This window comes from Chamaea fasciata, unplaced genomic scaffold (genome assembly GCF_029207755.1).
Source record: "Chamaea fasciata isolate MVZ Bird 193981 ecotype frontalis unplaced genomic scaffold, bChaFas1.0.hap1 SCAF_2, whole genome shotgun sequence".
NCBI lineage: Eukaryota > Metazoa > Chordata > Aves > Passeriformes > Sylviidae > Chamaea > Chamaea fasciata.
Genome location: NW_027094087.1, coordinates 77,748,266 through 77,764,727, shown reverse-complemented (window position 1 = coordinate 77,764,727; position 16,462 = coordinate 77,748,266). Strand labels below are relative to the sequence as shown.

General features: G+C 37.9%; 1 protein-coding gene across 1 annotated transcript in view; it reads left to right on the top strand.

Annotated features, from left to right (window-relative positions):
* The window catches only part of NALCN (sodium leak channel, non-selective), a 238,087-nt gene that overhangs the window by 197,797 nt on the left and 23,828 nt on the right, over window positions 1-16,462 (top strand). Inside the window, exons 19-33 of the mRNA XM_066176413.1 lie at window positions 40-141; window positions 578-647; window positions 1,893-1,984; window positions 2,146-2,268; window positions 4,707-4,763; window positions 5,155-5,275; window positions 5,377-5,508; window positions 7,204-7,371; window positions 8,526-8,630; window positions 9,346-9,452; window positions 11,394-11,514; window positions 11,601-11,699; window positions 15,083-15,176; window positions 15,715-15,821; window positions 16,224-16,298. Of these exons, the coding sequence (XP_066032510.1) occupies window positions 40-141; window positions 578-647; window positions 1,893-1,984; window positions 2,146-2,268; window positions 4,707-4,763; window positions 5,155-5,275; window positions 5,377-5,508; window positions 7,204-7,371; window positions 8,526-8,630; window positions 9,346-9,452; window positions 11,394-11,514; window positions 11,601-11,699; window positions 15,083-15,176; window positions 15,715-15,821; window positions 16,224-16,298 (1,573 nt within the window). The remainder of the gene's footprint in view (window positions 1-39; window positions 142-577; window positions 648-1,892; window positions 1,985-2,145; window positions 2,269-4,706; window positions 4,764-5,154; window positions 5,276-5,376; window positions 5,509-7,203; window positions 7,372-8,525; window positions 8,631-9,345; window positions 9,453-11,393; window positions 11,515-11,600; window positions 11,700-15,082; window positions 15,177-15,714; window positions 15,822-16,223; window positions 16,299-16,462) is intronic.

Sequence of the window (16,462 nt, the reverse complement as noted above, 5' to 3'; positions counted from 1 at the left end):
CTGAAAACTCTTTGTCATCATCTTTACATTTCTTTGTAGGGCCTGCACTAGACAACGCATGCTGAGCGGATCATTTGAGGGGCAGCCAGCAAAGGAAAGGTCAATATTGAGTGTCCAGCATCATATACGACAAGAACGCAGGTAAAAATGGACAGAAGGGATGGTTTTAAAATATTCTTAAAATAAAGGTGAAAAAAGGAGTTAAATTTGAGCAATCCCTAACATGTGAAAAGCCAAAACCACTTACTTGTACGAAGAACTGAATTCATTCTTCACTGTAACCGTAATGAAATTCATTGTACTGTATAAATGGAAAAAAATGCCTTTTTATTTCAAATGTCATTTCCTTTGCAGACTACAAAGCTATCAATTTAAAGATCAGAAGGACAGAAATTGGCTTATGTTAGACTCAATTGAAAACAATTGAAAAGCATATAAGCTTCTGATGTTAGCAAGAGAAAAATGATAAGAATTTTAGATATCGGGTGGCTGGAAAGAAGCGCTTTGTAGTGGTCATCTTATAAAGGTCAAAATTTCATGTTGAGATGTATTGTTAAATTCATTATGATTGTTTCAGGTCACTGAGACATGGTTCGAACAGCCAGCGAATCAGCAGAGGAAAATCTCTTGAAACTTTGACTCAAGATGTAAGTCCTCATAGAAATGCTGGTTTCAGTTTGAGAATATAAGAAATTAGAATATATACTATCAAATAAATGCTTGTGTAAGACTAACTCTATTTATGAAGTTGCTTGCAATTTGTCTTTTGAAATCTTGAGAGGAATTCATATGGCAGATGCTGTAACTGCATTAGAATTATCCTCAGAATAATTGACATGGTTATTTCACTGATTGACTCATGGTTTTGGAACGTTTGCTGAGATAGGTTCACTGAATCTGTAGACAGTGCATTAGGAACACAACAATTGCTACCCGGGACACCTTAAAAGCATTACTCTGGAATTATACAAACCGCTCATGCTGGCAAAACAGCACTTCAAAATTTCTCATGAAAGTTTAACAATATTTTCCAAGTAGCAGAACTGTCAGACAAAGGGACCTAAGACTAAAAGGGAGAATAGTAATCATGGATTTCACTGTGGTGTAATTTCATGCAGTTAAGTGTGTTTTCATTTCTGCTAATTCATACAATGTTTTGTGGATCTCTGTGGCAATGAAATTTCAAGATGCAATATTAGTCAGCCCATTTCCAAACTATCTCAGTCTATGAAGGTAACTAAAGCAGATGTGGCTTTGCTAGTATCTAACAGCAAGGATAACACCCAGCATTACCGCACAGGAGTGCTTCAAAGACTTATATAAATCAGAATAGTAATGCTGATTGCTCCCTCCACTGCCTCCTCTCAGACAACATCCTGCCTCCCCCCTTCCCTCCCTCCCTCCCTCCCTCCCTCCCTCCCTCCCTCCCTCCCTCCCTCCCTCCCCATCATTCCTGCATTCAGCAGTCACTACCTGTATGATCTGTGTGCCTTGCAGCCTGGCAGCCATGCAGCTGGCTTGAGAAGCTGAAAGGGTGTCTAAAGCCTTTTATTTCCCAGCCTTTGCCCTTAGTAACTTTGATTGTATTCATTCCAGTTCAGAGAGGTTGTCTGGTCTTACAGGACCTCTGTTTTTAAAGTTAAAAGTTAGATTGGATGGAGCCTCAAGCATGAAATTAGAATTGAAATTAGCCTTGATGAAAATAAGGAGCCATGTACTGCAGATAGAAAATACTGTGCAATATGCTTGACTGAGTTGATGTGCAGTACATTTGGAAATAAAGATCTTTCATTTGAATATTTCTATGTGAAATACCATATCTTGCTTTCATCTGAAACATTAAAAAACAACAACCCTTAGACCTCAATTAAAAGGAATCATTTTGCTTCTAGCACTCCAACACCGTGAGATATAGAAATGCACAGAGAGAAGACAGTGAGATAAAGATGATCCAAGAAAAAAAGGAACAAGCTGAAATGAAAAGGTATTTAAAAATCAAAAGCCTGAGTGCACATTTTCTGTGTTAACTATTCTCTGTATGAAGTTAAAAGTATTAAGACTCAACGTGAAAAAAAGAACAAAGTGTAAGGGATATTTTTGCCAGGGATAATGTGTAACACTTAGTAATGTACGTTTTTTCAAAAGGAAAGTCCAGGAGGAGGAGCTGCGAGAGAATCATCCATATTTTGATAAACCCCTTTTCATAGTTGGCCGTGAGCACAGATTCAGGAACTTCTGCCGAGTGGTGGTACGGGCTCGCTTTAATGCGTAAGTTCATTTCATAGCAACGTTGGTTCCAACAGGTGCTTACCTCCATGTCCTCAGAAATCAAGCTCTAATTTTCCTTTTACAAGGAAAACTGCACATAGTGTGGTCAACCACACATGCTGGCAGCCAGCTTTCTGTAGTGTAGTCTTGCTGCTGGAGGAAAGGAAGCAATAAAATGCTGTGTTAGGGCAGATGTGTTTGAGCAGTCTGTGACACTGAGATGGACAAAACTGTGGTGAAACTGCAGGCATGAGCTAAGAGGAAAGGCTAGTCTTTCCCACTTTTGGATGTTTGGGAATCAGCTTGCTATTCCCTTCTTATTCCTCATCATAAGGCAAGAAGTTGTTATACACCAATAGTTACTCATAGAACAGAAAAAGGTGAAGAGAAATTAATTGCACCCATGCTCACTCAAATACCCTGTAGCCCATAATAAGGGACTCAGAATGGGCTAGGGAGGTGTTTAGCAGTGAGAGATAGAAGGTGAAAAGCTGAAAACAAATGAAAACCAGGGCACTCAGCAATTAAGCTGTAGGTATATGTGAGTGTGGCAAACAGAGATCCGTGTGCAAGCAGCTTTCTATAAAATCATCTCTTCTTTTAAACCTCTGTCTCTTGCTGGCACCCTGATTTTAAAGGGTTAATGCATGTCCTTGCATAGAGCAGTGCAAGACTCAAGACAGGTTAAGGCCATGAACTTGGCACTTAGATGGACTGGTTTCAGCAGCTGCTTTACCATTGATTTTCTCTGTGCCCCTCAACAACTTACTTCTAGTTAGCATGACAGGACAGTTAGATACTCAGTTTTAACAAATGCTATACTTAAGTTTCTGCCACCTTTGTAGAGACATGTCCTTGAGCTAGTCCCCACTTTTCTATGCAACTGCTAACTTGATTGTAGTGCACTGGTCCATGAAGCAGTTTCAAATTAAAACAGAAAAACAAAACACACAGTCAATCAAATACACTTAGCAAGTACTTGTCAGGGCCTCTTAGCATTGTTGAGTGCCCAGCGGTAACAGGATATTTATGTTAAAACAGTTTAAATAAAATGTTTGCATTTATATGAATAAACTGATTTTCTTAAACAGTCTTCTTTTTTTCATTTACTTAAATCCTCCCTGCTTTATTTGTTGTGCCATCTAGCTTACCAAGTAAGATGTTCTAGGTGTCTTTTTCAAACTGATAGGATACATATTTTCTTCTAATAAAAAAAGGCTGAGGAATGCTGCTATGTACAATGTAGGGAGAGGCATGAGTTTAAGAAGCAAAAGTCAGTGATTTCAGTGGGAAGGCACATAATGAAGTGTGTTCTGTATGCTTACTGGTGTAAGTGGATGAACCTGGCCTGTGGAAGATGTCTCTTGTTTTCCTTGTATGTCTTGTGCATTCCTGTAATTCATAATCATGAAATCTCTCTGGTGGTAATTCCTCAAGTCTGTTCAGTCCATTTTTCACTTTAAGCTCAGCAAGGAAGTAATGGCAATTTCACATCCCAATGGCTAGAGCCCTCCAATGAAATATAGGATATGTCAGTGCAGATCCTGTCTTGGCATGATTTCCTACGGGAGTTGGAAGATAAGTTAAAGTGCCTATAACCAGTGGGTCAGGGGAGGCTTCTTGGAAAGTGTTCTTGTAGTTTCTCCCTCACCACTCATTCCGTTTCGGATAAAATTGATAAATAATTGCTGCAGCAGGAACTTAATTCATGTCACCTAGATATGTGCGTATTACTTAGAGAGTAGTTCTCACTCTTTGCCTAATGGGTGTTTGGATATGGCAGGTGGAGCACAGCAATTACATGGGAAAATTCAGATACAGAGAATCTAAAACTATTAATCAGAAAAAGATTAAAGAAGTAATGAAAGACATAGAGTTTGTGGATGGATTTGTGTGTATGGGTGGCTGGGTGTGTGTGTTAACTGAGGGTATCATATGATCACAGAATCATAGAGTGGTTTGAGCTGCAAGGGGCCTTAAGGATCATCTAGTTCCAACCTCTCTGCCTTGGACAGGGACACCTTTTACTAGGCCAGGTTGCTCAGAGCCTCTTCCAGCCATGGTCCAAGAAGTTTTGAAGTAATTGTACAGAGCATTTTGGTACCTTAAATTCAGTAGCAGGTTATCCCCCTTATTCCCAAGAAAATTACAAGATTAAGTCCTTGTTTACAAAATCAAGACCCAAAAAAACTGTCAGTTCAAAGAATCTTAGAGGAGTTACGGGTATGCAATGAGTTAAACTGATCCTAGCTGTGTTGATAATATGACTGAAATTGCATAGAATTAAATGAAACTTATACAGACATTTAAAATAAAGACAGCATAAAATGGAGCCTTGATTTTGGACAGAAATTACTTTGAGTTGATGGATGCATGGTATAATTATAATGCTGACTAAAATAAAATGTAAATGACTGTATTCTTTCTTCTTTTTATAGTTCTAAAACAGATCCTGTTACTGGAGCTGTGAAAAATACCAAATATCATCAGCTTTAGTAAGCACTGCAAAAGTAACTTTGCTTGGTCTCATAAGCCTGCAATATAAGTGTGTGTGCACACATGCATGGATGTGTGTAAATGTGCATGCACATGTGTATGTCTTGGTTTTTTGTGAGGTTTTTTTTTTCCCAAAAAAGGCTTTTCTTACCATGGAGTTGTTCAGGGAGAAGAATGGACAGAAAGAGAATTTTTTAATCAGACTTTTCTTCTTCACTTGCATGTAACTTCTCTAGTTTTACTATGCATTTCTGAAATGCTGAAATCTTTGACATTTCTCACATCAATTTATTTTTGATAGGAAAGCACTTAACTGTAGTGTAGGCACAAAGCAAATCCACAGAGCTAAGGGCAGTTCTCTAATGGCATTTCCTTGTGTGTCGTTCACAGTGACTTGCTGGGTTTGGTTACTTACCTGGACTGGGTCATGATCATTGTTACGATCTGTTCCTGCATTTCCATGATGTTTGAATCCCCTTTTAGAAGAGTTATGCATGCTCCAACACTCCAGGTACTGCCACTGAATCATTTTACAGTTATTGAACCACAGTCACCTTGCTTTTTTCCACTGCCCATTCCTAATTTATGGTTGTTCTCTGCTTTTTTTTTCAGATTGCTGAATATGTTTTTGTAATATTCATGAGCATTGAGCTTAATCTGAAGATTATGGCAGATGGCTTGTTCTTTACACCAACAGCTGTCATTAGGGACTTTGGAGGAGTTATGGACATATTTATATATCTTGTAAGTTTTTATATTTATGGAAGGTTTTTGTGGCATTTTTAATTCTGATATATTTGGTTATAGAAATTTTTTGTAGTGTGAAAAAGTTTGGCTCTGTACCCTGATGCAAATCCAGTTGTGATGCATGGATGTGATAAACACCTGACCATTTAGTGTAGGATCACTGTATTGTCCCTTTTAATTCTTTATTTATTGATATGTTTAAAGTATCAGATCTGATTTTTCTTCAGAGTAAACTGGAGAACTCTGACCTTGTTTCAGCATTTTTATGCAGGAGAATGTTAATTTTACCTGTTTCATAGATATTAATTGCTTCTTCCCCTCTCAACAGTATTCCTGTTTTATTGAAGGTGTTTCAAAAGCCTTTACCATTTGAAAGAGGGCACATCTTTGTTGCTGGTGTTGCTATAGAAGAAAGCAAAGAAACCTATATCCCGTATCTATCAGAAGTGGTTCTCAGGGAAAAACGTTTCTCAACAGTTCTCAAATTTTTGGGGGGAAATCTCTTGCATTCCATTAAAATACAAGAGGAAGCTGTCCATTTCCTCTTCACACATGACAGTAAACACCACATCATGTCAAAACCAGTGCTCAGTATAATAGAGTATGAAATATTTTCTAACTGAAGAAATTACTGAGAAAAATGGCTTTGATGGATTTAGACTAAATCTTTCAGAGATTAATCCACCAGGCAGATGTGCTGCATAAAATTTGTCATGATCAATTTGTATCAAAGATTCTTTTGTTAGCACAAATAAAAATATGCATTCTTGTACAAACTCCTACTCTAGTATGCATAATTCCTATGTGCTTTGGTTTCTTGAAATCTCTCTGAATCCCTCTGCTTGTCTGAAGGAAAGATTTTGGTGGTGTAGTTCAGATATTCTAGATGTGGCTTTGTCAATCTTAAAAGACTGTGAAATAAAGTCAGGACTGTCAAGGCTGTTTGTTTTGGTGGGGTGGCTGTCTTTTATCACTTTTTTTTAACAAATTATATCAAGCTTTAAATAATTGGTGATATCATCTTGATCCTCAAGTCTTTGTGCACTTACTTCTTTGTAATACTCTCACCTCTGTCCCGCTATGATAACACTGGCTTTTAAAAAATAAGAAGCACTTAAGAGATGTTAAATTAATAAACATTTGTCAGTGATTGTTCAGGTTACGTGACACAACTATGCTGTTTGAAAACACTTCCAGAAACATATCATTCGTGTAGTGAAACCACGTGGTGACAAAACCACTTATGCCTGTAACAAAGTGGTAGGAAAAACTGTCAGGAAAGCTGCTAACAGACTTTCCAGGTGAGGATTTCTCAGTTCCAGGATAGAATCTCTGAAATTTCAAGGAGGGAGAGAAATAATGCTGCCTGCTCCAAGAATATAGTTTGTGTCCCTGTTTTGAATCAGCCAAATTGATTTCTTCTTTTGGAACTATTCCATCTAATTAAGCAAATGAAATCAATTGTGAGTCAAAGGGGGAGACAACAACAAAACTGATGGCCATTATTTAGAACAATAAGCTAGGACATACAAGATCTAAGCCCTTTTTCTAAATTAGATGCTCTTTTGCCTTATTCTTTCCTTTAATTTTAAGGGAGAGAAGTGTTCATTGACCTTCTGTGCTGTGTCTATGCCAAGTAAGACATTGTAAGCCTGACCCTTCTTTGCCTCTTCCTGTTCCTGCCACCTCCAGGTGAGTTTGATATTCCTGTGCTGGATGCCTCAGAACGTCCCTGCCAAATCTGGAGCTCAGCTCTTAATGGTGCTCCGCTGCCTGCGACCTCTTCGGATTTTCAAACTGGTCCCTCAGATGAGGAAAGTGGTCCGAGAGCTGTTTAGTGGCTTTAAGGAAATATTTTTGGTATGTGCCAATTATTTTTTTTCTTGTGCAAATACATGAAGGAGTAGTAAGATAACATTTTGATATAAAAGCCATGTTTTCTATTCTTTTCACCATTGTTGTCTGTTTATTTTTTATTGTGGTATCACTGCAGATGACCACACAGCAGGCTAAAAATTAGAATATAAGTAACTCATACGTAGTAAAGCTGTTGTAATAATTCTTTTTGAAATTATGTTACTTGTTTAGCATACTTTTACTCATAATTACATAGGAGGACTACTAAAAATAAATCTACCCCTTTTTCACAGTTCTGGTTGGTAAAGGAAGAGGAGAAGTAGTGAAAGGCAGCTCTGCAAGAACAAAAGTAAACCTGGTTTCTGAGCTGCAGGTCTCTACCATCAAGCTTTTTGAGAGGCAGCCAAAAACAATACTGCTGTTCATCACAGATCTGGATCCTATTCTTATGTCATTGTAGTTATTATTAGGATCATGGCCATGCTTATAATAATAAGAAAAACAATGGAGTCTGTGATTGCTTGATCAGACATAATCTGTTGTCTTGGGACCCTTATGTGATATTGGTCAGCAATATAAGCAACAGCCATTTTATTCTTTAACAGAAGGCTTTATTAGGTCAGGTTGTTATAAAACATTAAGCTACAAAATATTTGCAGAGAGTAATAAAGCAAGAACAAAAAGTATGAAGCTAGTTGACATTTCATAAATACTGTATTCTATTAAAGATATTTACATCTTAATTTGCTCATGCTTATCTTTATTGGAGCTATCCTGGAATTAAATATCTGACAATGGCTTAATCAGATTAATTAGCCTGAATCAGCAAAACAGAAGCAGCACATATGCAAGTACTCAAGCAATTTCTTCAAAGTGAGTGGCAATTCTTACACATACAGAGTTTAGCAAGGTGGTACACTGAGCGCGACAGAGCCTTTATCCTTATCTGCAATTCTTAGATCCTGTGTTAAAAATAAGACTAAGATAACACTGGTCCTGGTTATCTGGACCAGAACCTAAAGAAACGTGTCTGTCATAAAAGCCGTATCTCCAGGTTTATACCACAAAACAATCTTCCCTGCAGTTCACCAGGGGATCTGACCCCCTTCTCAAGTCTGCAGAAGAAGAACTTGACAAGTCCAACTTCATCTTTACAGGTTTCTATTCTTTTGCTGACGTTAATGCTTGTTTTCGCAAGCTTTGGAGTGCAGCTATTTGCTGGGAAACTGGCTAAATGCAATGACCCTCACATCATCTCTAGGGTAAGAACTGCTTTTCTGCTTCAGAATAATGGTATGTTGTGCCATTTTTGCCTGCTGGAGAAAGCAAGAAGGGCAATCAGAGCTATCATCTGAGAAACAGATCTTGGGCATTTTCTTGTTCAGAGGCAAGATGATGGAGAGAAAGGTGATTAAGGGGTCAGCAAATGAGGGTAAGGATGAGTTTCCATATAAAAAGTAAAGCAGGTCCAAATATTGGGGACTGTCTAAAAAAAAAAAGTTGTCAAATGAATGCCATGTTACCTGCAAAGGACTCATGGAGGTTTTTTTAATCATGGAAAATAACACCTTTGCATTCCAAACAACTGAAAAACAGGTTAGACTGCTAGAGGTCCAAATCACTGGGGATGCCATGTGGGTTAGATGGAGAAAGTTTTCTGTGTTTCTTACTCCGTTTGGAGAAATACCATCTTGATCTAAAGAGACCAGTGGTCTTTAGGAAAGAGGTGAAAAGCTACATAGCCTTGCAAATTGAAAAGCACTGTTAGTCCTGAAGGAAAAGGGTATATAGAACACTTACTAAGATGAATTTTTTATTTGGGTAAAGGTCCATGACCATTAATCGCAGGCTTAAAAATAACCCTTCATTTCTGTGTATATTGCTTTCCCATCATGGCAAATGTGCTGTTTATGCTGGCATGTTGGCATCTCTCACAGGCTTCTGTTTAATCTCAGGCTGTGTTTTATTTCATTATAGGAAGATTGTCATGGCATCTTCAGAATAAATGTAAGTGTTTCCAAAAATCTCAATTTAAAATTAAGACCTGGAGAGAAAAAGCCTGGATTTTGGGTGCCCCGAGTCTGGTGAGTTGCTACACTTTGGCCTGTGTTTCTTCAAAAATGCAACTGTTGGTGTAGAAAAAATGGCTCAAATGTGATGACGTTAAATTACTGGTGGAGGGGTTTTATTGTAATTCAAATGATACTTAGAGTAAAAATTCTGGCATATTTAGTAAAAAGCCAGATATATGAAGTTTTCCACACTTAACCTCCACTTCATAAACCAGAAAGGAAGGAAAAAACCTTCTAGGTACTGAACCTATATAGGAATTAGATTTGATTTGGGTATTATTACAGTGGGAGTTATTTTCTTGAAAAGTATCATCACTTTGTTATTCTTTAGTACTCTTATGAAGGCAACCTGAGAGCCATAAAGCAACAATAGAACCTAAAAATAAATAGGAAAAGATAGGAAGGAAGAGAAATTGAAATCAACCTGCCTACAGCTACCCATAAAAACAAATTATTATATCATGTCTAAAAGCAGTCTTTCTCTTCTCTGGTCATCAACCATGCCAGCTAGCAGTTTCTCTCTTTTTCCAGTGCAAGGAATCCTTGTGGTCTATCTGGTGTAGAAGTGCAGAAAAACTTTTTTAAAAGCTAATGTATGTTTTTTATTAGTATTCTATAAAGTCCATTTAATATTTCCCAACACCTGAATGGGCAAAACTCACTCTTTTTAATTGGTTTTCTTTTTCACTTGGTTGGCGTTTTGCAAAATCAGCTAATCAGCCACAATTATTTTAATTGGCCATGTGTGTGGATAAAGAATGTACCAGCAGTGGTAGATTCGGAGCCACCCTACACTAATGAAATAGTACGCTGAGATTTGAACACTCAGTGAAACTCTGACATCTGCAGAAGTCTTTGTTTCTGTATGCTTCAGAGAAATTCTTCTTCAAGTAAGCAAATTGAATCCTGTTCAGCTTGATCCAGAAATAAGCAAAAACTGTCTTAATCAGCATAACTGCAAGCTTTGGGGAATGTTTTGTTATTGCAGAAAAATGTTTTACCACAAAGACATTTATACCACCTGTTGGCTGTCAGGCCAGATTTTCAAGAGCCAGATGTCAGTATAAGGACTGCATTAAAAAGAACTATCTACATCTGAAGCTCTCTTTTCACTGAATGGATAGATTCAAGAAGCACCAAATATTAATAAGTCTTCTGGAATACAACTATTTACCTTATAAAGTGTTGAAAAGTCATTGGGCTCTTTGGATTATCTGCCTTGGATTGTAGAGACAGAGCAACGTGCTGCCCTAGCCCAAGGAGAATACATTTAATGTTCAGCTGGAAAAATTCTCTTGAATCTCAAGTCATAGAAGAAGTCAGAGCACATGTGTAGGAAAGCTGAGAATATGTGATGTCCTCTCAGTAAGTTTTGCTTTATGCTATCAATTCCTCATGGTAATGAAACAGGACATTTTCTCAACAATCTTCCTGACCATGACCATGGGTTAGGGAATTATTTCCTGCAGGTAAATTTATTTTAGAATCTGGCCAATACCATCAGATCATTTTTTTTCCATGAATGATGTATTTTTCGTATTGCATTGGCAAAAGCTTTAAAATGCAGTAACATGGAGTTATAGAATGGTTTGGGTTGGAAGGAATTTCAAAGATTTTCTAGTTTCAATCCCCCCTGCCATAAGCAGGGACACCTCACACTACACCAGGTTGCTCAAAGCCCCATCCAGCCTGGCCTTGAACGTGTTATAAGCTTTATTGCTGTGAGTCAGATTCTGAGTAAGAAAATAAAACATACATAGGGATCTAATAAATTAGGTTTACATATTTATTGCTGTTGCCATTGTTTTCTTATTCCTGATATGGAACTTTGATATGTTTCAGAGGCTTTCACCCCAACTTTGCAAGGTATTTTAGTGTTACACTAAAAAGAATCAAAGTAACAAATAGAACAACTTTACTGCTGGTTACACCTATTTGTGTACTGCATTTCAGGGCAAATCCTCGGAATTTCAATTTTGACAATGTGGGCAATGCGATGCTGGCACTATTCGAAGTTCTGTCATTAAAAGGCTGGGTGGAAGTCAGAGATGTTATTATTCATCGTGTTGGGCCGGTAAGGAAACACATCAGATTCTTTGCATTCTACAACAAATAACTATGGAGTTTTTTTAACTATTAATCTTATTTTTGTCTATTCAGATCCATGGAATCTACATCCATGTTTTTGTATTCCTTGGCTGCATGATTGGACTGACCCTTTTTGTTGGAGTTGTCATCGCTAATTTTAATGAAAACAAGGTACTAAGTGACGTGGTTTATTCTGAGTGAGAAGGTTTTTTGTGTAGAATTGGCTCTTTGAGAATCCTGAAACTGATATTACACTGTCTATGTTACCTGGTAATGCTACCTTCAGTAGTGGCTTACCAATCTTACATTTTTCAATACACCTGATCCATACTTGCTAGAAAGTTGAAGCCTGTGATGACAGCAACCATCACACACTCCATCAAAGCTGTTAGAATTTATTTCTAGTGCAACTGTGCTGCTAGATGGAGATTGAACATAAAGCACTGTGTATTTACAGATGCTGCTTAGTTTGATGTAGCCATACATGTGGTGGCAGATAAAAAGATGTGTTATGCTTGCCTATGTTGAAACTGAGGGGTCTCTTTAGAGTCCTGCCGTTGCAGTATTTCAGATCCAAAGTAAAACTGTGTGTTTTTTTCTTTACAAACCACAGAGTACATTGTAAAATGATTGTCCATCACTCAAATAAAAAGGTATCTAGTGTTCTAGGCAAGTTCACTTGGGCTTTTTGGATTACCCTGAAAAGTAGAAAAACCTGCCCTCAGGAGAATTGTTTCAAAGCAGCTCAAGTCTACACTTGTTAAAAGGTAGAATCCTCTGGATGGGTCTGCTGCACACACTGCACAACCTTAAATCTGAGGGATTTTTCTGAGCCTCTTGTGGTGCCTCTGAGGCATCGAGACAAAATTATTTTCATCGTTCAGTTCAAAGTCACAAAAATAATGAGATATGATTTTTACCCCTCATGGCTCTGAAAGGAAAGGATGATTACATGCTATGGGGCATGGAGATGTGCAACAGCCCAGTGAGCTTGTGCTGGAGCTGGGTGCTGGCTGTGGCCCTGACCCAAGCCCAGTAGCAAACACAACCCTTGAGTTTGTCCATCAGGGAAACCTCTTGACTCCTTCCGGAAGGGAGTCAAGCAGCACGTTACTGTGCATTAATGTGGGCAAGCAAGGCATCGTGAAGTGGGGCCAAGCAGATTGTGAGCAAAATAAATAGCCTAAAATCTCTTCTATTCTGAAGGTATTTTATTGTTTGCATAACGTCAGTGTAATTTTGGTAAGATGAAGTGCAGTCATTCCAGTTAAAATATATCTGTTCTAGAGAACAAGGCGCAATGTACTAATAATTTCTTTTCTTATTCACTGAATTTTGGCTGTGAATTAACAAAGCTGAAATTTCTATAGTATGAGAACTCCACTAGATTTTTATAGATGATTTTTTCACTTTTTGTTCAGCTGTGCAATATTACTTTTCCTTCAAATTTTCAAATACAGAAAGCTTTATGCTTTTTGTCCTTGCTGGCTAGTAACAGTTCCCTGTAAATTACACTGAGCAGGCACATTCAGGCAATATTTCTATAGAATTCACATCATACTTAAAGTATAAATCTTTTATTTCTTCTGGTTCAGCTTCTTCAGTTGTTTCTTAGTAACCTGTGGTGGCATGTAGTGTTTGTTTTTCTTTCTTTTTTCTTGACTACTTATTACTTTTTATATATTTACTATAGAGAAAAGAAAATGTTTTCAGATTTGAGCTGAAAATGTTAATTAAGTAGGCAAGAGTTTCAGCCCAGTTAATATTCAAGTAGACTGAAGAAATGTCCAGAAACGAAAAAAAAAAAAAAATGCAGAGAGATGGCTGGCAATTAGCCCAGAAAGGAGAGAGCAAAACAATCCACAGTGTAAGGTTCAGTCACATTTTCTTAAAACTAGTTACTTGACCAATGTATTAGTGTTTAAAGTAGATATTTTCTACAGAAAGTTCATGGCTGATATATAGTTAGAACTATTACAGGAGTTGTTGATGAGGATCAGAGTTGGACAATTACTGAACAAACTATTTTACATATAAAAAGAAAAAAAATGTGATCATTTCAAATATGCTATAGTTTTTTTTATGAGTTGTTGGAACTGCAAATGTGGGAAGGTTGGACTGGGAAGTACCACAGCAAACTCTGGCCTCTGTCCTTGGTTGTCCCAGTGACAGGGCAATAGCCCAAATTACCCCAACCCCATTTCAATCCCCAGCTATCACTTGTCACAGCTTTCAAGTGCCAGGAGTTCAGACAGCAGTGAAGATGTGAACGACTGAAATATTAGCTGGCACTTTGAGCTGAAGTCCAACAGCAAGCACAGCTCCTCCAGCCCTAGACCAGCTCACAGTGCTCTGCTCTGAGGTTCCTTTATGATGTTCCAGCTTGTGGAACTGGCAGTTTCTGAGCAACAGAGCAATTTGGCACCACTAGATTTTACATAAGTCCACTTTTTTGCCACCTTTTGTCTTGTTTGCAGTGAAGGCTCTCCAAGAATATAAACCAGATATGCTCCTTGGTATGAATGTGTTGCCTTTTAATATAAGTGTTTCTAAATGGTGGCGTTTGGGTCTGACAGGAGTAGTCAGCATCTTTACATCTGTCACTTTGTCCACATTGTGTTGGAAGGCACCTCTTCCCAGGGTACCATCTAGGGACACAGCTCCATACAGAGATTTTGTTCATTAGGAGGGAGAAATCCTTACTTTATCAGTTGCACAGTCAGCCATAGTTCCAGCATCTACACAAGCCAATACCCAGGTAAGGGCAAAGATCATGCCAACCCTCATCCAGCTGAGTGCAGCTCCTTTCTGACAGGGACAGGACCCAAGTGTCTGGGAGACAGACTTTTGACATTTACCTTGAAAATGTCTCTTTGTTTTTGTAACTCTAGAAGCCTTCTGTGAGATTTTACAGTTCTCTAAAGTGATAAGGAACTCACTTTGTTTTTAAGGTCATTTTAGATAGTGTTGAATTCTGGTTTAAGTTTGCTATGTTATGTGAACATTTATCCATATTACCAGCTACCAGCATCCACCCTAAAGGTGTGTCTTCATGTCTCTTCGTGCTTCCTCTGTGGAGAGCTCTTGTAGATTCATAGCATACTATTATTTTATTTCAATTACACCCCAAGCAGAAGAGCTGTGGAGAGCAGCAGTGGTCTCCGGGAGGGCTCCTTCCCTGAAGAAATTAGTGGCAGTAGCGAGCCACAAAATTTTCTGCTGCAAAGTCCAGACAAAATCCACCACTCTGCTTCCTGGCAAATGATGTTCAGTCAGATGGAAGACCTCCTGCAGTGTTTTATTGCCCACACTGGGCTGCTGCTACAAAGAGCAGCAACTGTGCCTGCTGAGCTGAGTCCCAGAAACTCACAGCTAATGTGTCCAGAAATCCTCTTGAGTAACAGCTGATACTTCAGACTCTTTTCCCCAAGCAGTGTGTTATTTAAGGGAAGTTGTGTATGTAACTTTATTTCAGGCACCAAAGAGAATGTTGTTTTCATGTTGCAGTGCTGTTAAATGACAAAAGCTTTATATGCTTCTCTTTGTTTATTAAGGGGACAGCTTTACTGACTGTAGATCAGAGACGTTGGGAAGATCTGAAAAGCAGACTGAAGATAGCACAACCTCTTCATCTCCCACCTCGCCCGGGTATCAAAGATATTTTGATTTTATTCATGTTGAGCCCTAGTGTTCATAATTCCCCAGGAGTCTGTGATTCAAATTAAAACTGTAATCGTGAGGCCACTAGGAGGTTGTGCATAAGTTAATGTGGAAATGGGCTCCAACTACAGATCTCTCCATAAGGCTATTAAAATCGACCCAAAAAAGGTTGTACTTCGATGGTTTTGGGATAAGCCTTAATGAAAAATGGATTTCTAAATGAAAAATATTTAGAATATTGCAGTTGGCTGTAATGATATGAATGGAATGTATTAACCTGACAACAGTTGAATGATGCACTTGCCCTAAAAGTACCAAAGCTTTCATGCAACACTGGTGTTCAGTATTTGAAATTATATGTTCAGAAGCTCCATTTGATATGGAAAATTGTGGCAGAAAATTAGAAATGTATTTTGAAAATGGGAAAGGATTATTTTGCCTCTAATGAACATGGAAAATATGTCAAGAAATAGGGTGGAAATGTTATTGTGTATTTTAAACTCTCCTCCTCAAACTCCTTTTTCAGATAACGATGGCTTTAGAGCGAAGATGTATGATATAACTCAGCATCCATTTTTTAAGAGAACTATTGCTGTACTTGTTCTGGCCCAGTCTGTGTTGTTATCAGTTAAGGTAATTGTGTTTCTTTTAAGCATTTTATTACAGTAGTACAGCATGTGTTTGCACATTTCCTAACACCAATTAATGATCAATTGAGCCATTAGTGTGATGAATGCAAGGAAACATGATTTCTAGATACAGCAGTCTTAGTTGGCAGAGATCACTGTAGATTAATTGTAATTTGTGGAGCTCAGTCAGTTTCTGCCTTTTTGTAGTCTGGTCCACTATTTTTAATTTCTAGTTAAGATGTAAATCAGAGAGAGAAGAGCACACCAAGATGACATTCCTGTCTGGGTATATTTTCAAGTGAAATTTATTCATTAACAAAACCCTCAAGAAAAGTTAAGGCAGTGAGGAGGCATTTATTTTGTTTAAGCACTTTTCTTCTATGAATGGATTATGCTTGCTTTTCAGTGGGATGCTGCAGATCCAGTGACTGTGCCTTTAGCAACAATGTCTGTTGTTTTCACCTTCATTTTTGTCCTTGAGGTAATGTATTTTATGACTTCTTGAGATTAAGACTTGTATGTATATATTTAATTTTGTCTTTAGGGATGCTTCTCCTTCTTCACTAGGGTGTTTATTTCTGAATGTGTACATTCAGGGTTCTCCATGTCACTTGTCTTTAAACATGTGTTGTAAGAAGAAAATTT